Source organism: Nanorana parkeri, unplaced genomic scaffold (genome assembly GCF_000935625.1).
Source record: "Nanorana parkeri isolate BGI_ZX_2015 unplaced genomic scaffold, ASM93562v1 scaffold866, whole genome shotgun sequence".
NCBI lineage: Eukaryota > Metazoa > Chordata > Amphibia > Anura > Dicroglossidae > Nanorana > Nanorana parkeri.
This window is the reverse complement of record NW_017307134.1, coordinates 443,194-451,381: the sequence shown is the minus strand read 5'-3', so window position 1 is coordinate 451,381 and position 8,188 is coordinate 443,194. Positions and strand designations below refer to the sequence as shown.

The 8,188-nt window shown below is 40.1% G+C and overlaps 1 protein-coding gene across 1 annotated transcript in view; it reads left to right on the top strand.

The window, feature by feature from the left end:
- IGF2R (insulin like growth factor 2 receptor) overlaps positions 1 to 8,188 on the top strand; it is a 120,202-nt gene that overhangs the window by 32,052 nt on the left and 79,962 nt on the right. Inside the window, exons 2-3 of the mRNA XM_018565607.1 lie at positions 6,361 to 6,503; positions 6,621 to 6,736. Of these exons, the coding sequence (XP_018421109.1) occupies positions 6,361 to 6,503; positions 6,621 to 6,736 (259 nt within the window). The remainder of the gene's footprint in view (positions 1 to 6,360; positions 6,504 to 6,620; positions 6,737 to 8,188) is intronic.

Below are 8,188 nucleotides of genomic sequence, written 5' to 3'. Positions count from 1 at the left end.
TTTGCAGGCATTAAATTGAAAATGTTTTTTTTTGGGGGGGGGGGAGGGGCAATAGTCATTCAGAGTCTCTTCTACCAGTACACCAAGACACTACTAGCTAGCAATTTCTTTTTAAAGTGTATTGAGGCTTTAAATGACTCTTGTCTTTGGGTATATGGTGATCTCATTCACCTGTCTCGATAACTAACTCGCCCATCATTAAATGTTATTTTGAAAATGATGTACGCATCTTGTGATGAAGTTCACAGACAGAAGTTTCTTTTTCTCGTCTTTCAACAGCAAACTAATTATGTTGTTTAAAGACGAACGCCAGGATTTTTAGACATTAACTCTTGCAGTGGGGCTACCCCACACTGCAAGGGTTAGGTGGCCGTTTTGTGTAGGGGTGGAAAAAAAAACCCACCCGATCCTCGGTGCTGCAGCAGTCACCACTCACCTCTCTCCACTCCGGCTGCGGCATGTCCCCTCGGTCCTCTCTTCCTATGGACTGCATTAGACATGATTACATTCTCAGGTCCTTAGACTGGCAGAGCCCAGGGGAGAAGAGGATGCGGGGACCGGTCTAGCAGCCAGGGGGACGACGACCGGGGATCGAGTGAGTATTCTTTATTTTTGCCCCTAGGCAAAATGAACACTTAACCCTTGCTGTGCAGAGGTAGCCCCACTGCAAGGGTGAATTTTTTTTTAAATCCTAAAAGTTATGGGTTGCCTTTTCTTATATTGCTTTCTGAAATCCGTGTACTGTTCAGGGTATAGATAAAAATAAGAGAGATCCATTCTGCATTTGTCCTCTTGCAACCTAAATTATACAAGGCTGCGTTTAATAAAGAATTGTAAACATATAAAAAAAAGTCTTATGTAGCTATGAGTAATGTTATGACTTTGTACGTCGGACACTTGATTGTACATGGTGTAAATCTTTATTGCAAATGTCAATAAACATGCATTGAACAGAAACAAAATCTTTTCTCTATATGGAAGTGACATGAAACGAAATGGCTGACTAAAATAGAACCGTTTGTAAAATGTTAAAGCCTAAATTGCATGTTGAAGTATTTTAAAGGAGTTCTAAAGTCTCAGCATATACTATCCTGTCAAAACGGCAGCATTATTTAGGAATACATACTAGAGTTGTTTTTGATAATGCAATGCAAGATTACTTGAGAAAATCCCTTTTATGTAGTGAGTGCTGCCTTCTGTCTGCCCATCACGTTCAGTGCTTTGTGTCTCTTTACCTGCTGCTTGATGTGATCTTGATTTCTCGAGACTACATCTCCCACCATGCATTGCAAAGCTGCAACTAATGATGATTTTCATAATCTATTAGTTGACGGATTGATTGGATAAAAAAATTAAATACTATCCTTAATTTAAAATGAAATGCACAAATGCAGTGTTACAAACGTACATTTTTACTTTAGAATAAAACTGCATGCACAATTTTTTGACCATGCACTGCACTGGAGCACACAGCATTGCGGTACCATGCGTTCGAGTGCGGGCAATCACACTGTGGGTGGAAAGAGCGTTTAGAGTGCCATTGAAATGAATGGCACTGCAACGTACCTCCCGCAGCAGAATTTGTCTGGCCCAAACTGAAAGACTTTTCCCCCCCAACTTTTTATAATTGTTTAAAAAAAAAAATAATAATAATTGTTTGGTAAGCACATGATGCTTTTAATAGCTTCAGCCAGGGAATGACAGCTGCCAGTGGCAAGATTCCCGCAGACAGCAGGAGAATGTAAATACAGCAGGTAGTGGGCTGTTGCAATAGCCAGTCTGCTATTGGCTATTTCAAATTGCAATAGCAGGCTTTCTATTGCACTCACCCACTGCTTGCTGTACCCTCTTCCTGTATGGAGGAGAGCTCTAGGGTATCCAACCAACTAATCGATAATGAGAATAGTTGACAACTATTCTCATTATTGATTAATCGATTAGTTGGTTGCAGCTCTAATGCATTGCTTCCAGCAGAAGGCTCTGAGAAGGAAGGCTCTGAGAGTTGTGACAGAAGTAAGTGCATGTTCACAGAAAGAGTGAATTGTGTCAGTACGTTAAGGAAGGACATCTTATGAAAATCTTCAATAAGTAAGTTTATACTTCTAGATCGATATGGTTATGAGGAGTGAGATAGGACTTATGGAAATTCCATATAGAAATACATTTTTTTTTTTGACCATAGATGACCTTTAATTGCTCACTTGTTGTGTTTTCCATAAAATATTGCTATTCACATCCAACGAGCCTTTGAACTTGCTAGTTCCCTAGCACGGCCATAGTTCCCTCTCCTTGCTGCTTTCATAGCCCTTTCTGTATTCCACTGTTTTTTTTATTGAGATATTCCAGCGCTAAGAAAACACAATAAGGCCTTGTAAAAGGATATGCACTCATAAAAACAAGGAAGGACAGGTGTTAGGTTCGTTATGTATCATTTGCACGATATTTAAGGTAGAAAGGTCACAAAGAACTTCAACATATAAAAAGTCCAGCTACAAAAGGCATGTAGATAAATGGTCATTGAAAAATGTAAAGCGCATATATCTCACTCAGTAATCAGGATGTAAAAATAGAAACGTATAGCAGAGGAAGGGGCACAGGGGCTAACTGCATGGTGGCAGACTATTAAATAGTTTTGATACTAAGAGTCCCATTTGTTATGAATTATGACTTTGAATCATGGATAGTATGAAAGTTTTATACTAGCACCAGGGAGTCCATTCTAGATCAAACTTGGGACCAATTGAGAACACCAATTCTAAACTTTAACCCATTGATGTCAAAGCTTTTTCCTCTTCTGGTAGTGTCTATTTACTGTTTGTGCTGGCCCAGATGCTCCACCCCTCACCTCCCTTCATAGCCTTTTATGTAACTGTCGGCGGAGGAGCAAAGGGGAATTCTATAAGTGACTGCTCTGAGGCTGACATCACATCCGAGATGGCAGTGCCCCATAGTAGTCTTAGGCCTTTTGGTTGTATACACAAAGGAGGATTTTAGAACTTGATAACATCCATAAAATACATTAAAGGACAATCATTTTATGGGAAGATTGCTGTTGAAATGAATAGTCTGGAGACGGGGACTCTTTAACCACTTCAGTATAGGCATTTAATACCCCTTTCATTACCAGGCCATTTTTCAGTGCAAGGTTGGCTGAGAATTCCTGTCATGCAACACTAACAAAATGTATTTTATATAATATTTTCTTTAAATGGTATTTTATGACCATTTTTTTTACTTTTTTTTTTTTTACTATATAAAGTAATAGACCAAAAAAATAAAAAAAAATGCATATTTTTCTTATTTTTTATTTGCTATCATTCATAAACAAAATCAGGACAGAATGAAAATTTCCCGAAATGACCCTTTTTTGGAAAGTTTGAAAGGTGATCTGATTTTTTTTTTGCTGGAATTTTTTGGAAATTTAAGAAACATGTCGGTATTGAGGAGGTTAAAACATGAAGCTTGGTAATAATGCACAAGATACAATAAATGTACAGGTCAGACATAGACAGAGGGAGGAGGGGTCAAAGGGTTATTGTACAGGTCACATACAGTGGGAGGATTTGACTGACATTTATTCTGTCATACAACGCTGTACTGAAATTAATTTTATACAATTTTTGGGGAAAGACAGAGCTTTCTTTTGGTGGTATTTAATCACCACTGGGGTTTTTATTTTTTTTCTATATTTCAGAAAATTTACTGAAAATTTTGAAAAAAAAGTGTTTTACATTATGTTAGGAAACAATTATTATTACCCAATTTTTTGGTAAAATATAAAAGACTGGGTCACGTCGGGTAAATAGACACCAAACATGTCAAGCTTAAAAATTGCGCGCACCTGCTGAAAATTGACCATAGGCGACGCTTTAAAAGCTTTTACCGCTCATTAGTTTAGTTTTATCAGTGATTTGATGGCCCTAAAATTATCGCTCTCACTGCGACGTTCGCAGCGTTATGGGCGCAATCATCGTTTTCACAGGTATGCGCAACTGACGCATGTTTGCATGCGTGTATGTATGGGTGGGGGCTTTTAAAAATGTTTTTTGTTTTTTTTATTCTTTTTTATGTGTGACTTTAATTTTATTTTGGAAACTTTAATTTTTTTTCCTATTTAAAAAAAACAAACTTTATGGCTATCACACAGGGGGCTAAGAAACCCCTCTATGTGATAGCAAAGGATGTGGCAGGTCCTCTTTATGGAGACATCAGGGGTCTCCAAGACCCCTAATGTCACCTAGGACCCCCCTGAAGAAGCTGATGAAGCACACATCTGCTTCATCAGCTTCTCTCCAGCGTCTGAAGCTGGAGAGTCAGGAAATCACCAGCACTCGATAATGGAAATAAATATGTCCCTTTTTTATTGGACAAAAGCGTCACATTAATCAATTATTAAAAACACACCCCCAGTGACGTCATAATGGCGGCAAAAACGCCATATTTAAAGATCAAGAAATGACAGCAAAGCAGACAACAAAAACAAAATAAGTACTTTTTTGCCGCCATTATGACGTCAGTGGGGGTGTGTTTTTTAATAATTGATTAATTACAGGGTATATATATGTGGTGTATGATGGTCATTATATTGTCACGTTTTCTGCCTTGAGGAAGGGACCCTGCGCGGCCCCGAAACGTCGGTTCTTTTTGGATTTCTGTGATGATTTTGTCCAATAAAAGGGACATATTTATTTTCATTATCGAGTGCTGGTAATTTCCTGCTTCTCCTGTGTCTGCATGGCGCCATCCGTGATCAAACATCACTGCGAGCACCACTTTTTCTTATTTGGCCGGGAGTGCTGTGAGGTGTGCGGAGGGCTCCTCCAACGGCTTACATCTAAAGCTGGAGAGTGACACAAGAATGCGGAAGTGATGTAATATACATCACTTCCGCATTCTGGCAGCGGAGAGGGGACCGGAGGGAGCTCGTGTACCGAGCTCCCTCGGATCCCGTGACGGAGGCCGTATGCTGGTCCTGGGCTCGCACCAGGCACAGCGGAGCCCGTGACTGGCGTCACAACGGAGGGGGGTGGGGGGGACATGGGCCGGCAGCTCATACAAGCAATCCGCCGGCTATAGAGCTCGTATGTTAACGGGCATCGGTGCCTGTTTTTAAATCGCTGGTGTTTTCCGCTTGTGCGCGCCCAGGTGGGCGTGGCTGAACGGACGTCTAAAGACGCCCGCTCAGATCTAGAGACCTCTCGGCCGGCCGTTTTTTTACAATGGCCGGCCCTGAGGTGGTTAAAGAAGATGTCTCGGGAGAGTAAAATATACTGTTCCCAATATTTAGAGCCGCTTTGGGAAACTGAAGATGTCGCGCTCCGGCTCTATACCGAGAGCACAGCGATCATGAAGCGCTGATCACTCGGCTCACAGCTTCTCCCTGCAAAGAGCGGGGACTGTCATATTTCCCCGCTCCGTATTCTCTACTGCTCACTGGAGGGACAAACGGGAGCGGTGGTGGGATCCTTTGTCAGGATGTTGGGATCCTTTTCTGGCTGCAGCATGGCTATGCACGGTCAGCAAATAGTGGGCAGTAACCTGATAAATGCTGACTTTGGGTGACAGGAGTAGAGTAGGCAAAGATTAGAACCCCTGTCACGTTCTTATTGCTGTATCTCCACTAGGGAGATTTACCACTCTATATTTTCTGGGCATCATTATCACTGGAAAAGAAAGTGATTGGAAACTCCAAAATTTTGAGTTACCACTACAACCGCAATTGTTTCGGTTACAACGGTCTAAGAGTGGGTTCCCCTCACTTTGTAATTTTTTCCTCTCGTTTCCTGTAGCTAAAAGACAGGAAGTTAAGGGAAATCTGCCTTATGGAACAAAACCTTAATAGGGGTGTTAAGTATTCACTGTTGCATTTAAATAAAAAAAATCTCTAGATTTAATTTAAGGACTGGTTCAATCAAGCTCTTTTTTCCATGCATTTTGCCATTCATGCTAAAAAAAAAAGACAGATAAAGATGAATGATTTTCAATAGGACATGCTTGACATTGTGTTGGGGGAAAGGTGCTGCACATTGCCCCTTGTCGTCCTATTTAGCTCTACAGAATGGGATCATTCATCACCAACATATGTCAATGCAAAAACCATAATTTAGTTTTGGTGTATTGTTTTGCTCTGGAGGTATGTATCTATACTTTTTATGTCGCTGACCTGAATCATGCATGTAGACATGTAGATTAACTCCTGCTGTGTGCACTTTTTTTTAGTATACAGGTCTTTGCAGCAGAAAATTTATGCTTTAAGCAGCTTGTGTATTTAAAGATACCTGAACTGAACCTTGATGTTATTGAGACATTTCTAGAAAACCTTTAATATTAATTGTTTTTTTTTTCCTTTTCTATTTACAGACACACGTGGGAAGCAATAGACGATGATAGAGAAGTGCACTACATAATCAACATCTGTGAAAACCTAAAAGCGAGCGATTGTGGAGGGTTGGCCAGTTTTGTTTGTGCTCATGATATCAGAAAGAATACTTCTCAGCCCGTCGGTAAGACTGTTTATATTAATGTTCATTTTGATGTTGCAGTGTCGCTTATTTCTTAGTGTAGGGGGCAGTATTGTTTAGTGCATTTTAATATATTTTGATTTGTCTTTTTCAACACAGGAATTGTACTTGTGCAAAGTGACAATAATGTGCTTGTGTATAACACTTCTGTGCGCTGTCCTGGATCTGACCATACAGCCCAAAGTATTATTAACCTAGTGTGTGGGAAATCTCTGGTAAGTATGTTCTCTACGCATATTTCTATTGTGTGGAACTTTTCCTTTTAAATGTAATTTTACAGAGTTATATGATTATCATACAAGAAATAACCAGAAAGCCACCAACAAATGAAGTACTGGTGCAGAAAATATAAGGGATTCATTGCACTTTGTATGAATCTTTCATAGGTTGAATCGTATCACCATTTGTGAGAACAAATATAAAAACCTGATAAGGAAACCGTCTCTAAACATACTATAAATAGTCATCTCAGAGTTGCCAAACAGAAATGTATAAGTTAGACACAGACGAATTAGTCTAGTGCTTTTATAAACCTTCCTCATCTCTCAAAAACACATTCTTAGTGGTTATCTGCAGAGGTAGCTAAATCCCATTGCTGAGTCACTATTTCCTTCACCTATACAAATTTGAGGTCACCTGTAAATTATGCATAGTTGGAACACGATGCCAGTTTGGGAAAGTTGCCTTATTTGAACATCTACAGGGATTGCATACACAGGCATTTGTTGTTTTGTTCTTTTTTGGCTTCTGATGTACTTTTGTGAAGTGGGTAAATAAATTGTGCTAATGTTCTAAATACCCTTTTTCAATTTATAGTTTTATAATGATATATGCAAGAGGGCAGCAGCGTTTGCGAATTACCTAAGCTGGCTCTGCTTCCTCCTTCATTGCAGTACTACGTGATAGTTGACTTTGCTGTTCCTTACCATAGTGTCTATAAGTGGTCCCACCCTATGACAACAGTGCACTTCTTCTACAATATTGAAATCTCAACGCAAACCTGAGGGAACATTCACCCGGAAAATACAATCTGGTTTACATAAAGCATACAAATATTTTTTCCATGTATATATTTGAATTCTTTTTTCAAATAAAAACTTTTTCAGATAAAGGCAATAAACATAAAGGGTGTTATTTGTATATATATATATACACCCAGCTGGCTTTTTATCAGTTTCCTGTTGGATAGTGCAGCCAGCCTACATGAATTTTATTATTAGCTGATTAGGGCTGCAACTAACGATTATTTTCATAATTGATTAGTAAGCCGATTTATTAAGTTCGATTAATGAGTAGGGAGGAGTGGTATGATGCAGGAATAGGGAGGATGGGTATGATGCAGGAATAGGGAGGATGGGTATGATGCAGGAATAGGGAGGATGGGTATGATGCAGGAATAGGGAGGATGGGTATGATGCAGGAATAGGGAGGGCGGGTATGATGGTGGAATAGAGAGGACGGGTATGATGGTAGAATGGGGTGCAGGGAAGGAGAGGATGGGTATGATGGTGGAATGGGGTGCAGAGATGGAGGGGATGGGTATGATGATGGTGGAATGGGGTGCAGAGGACGGGTATGATGGGATGGAGTGCAGGGATGGAGAGGATGGGTATGATGGTGAGATGAGGTGCAGAGGACGGGTATGATGATGGAATGGAGTGCAGGGA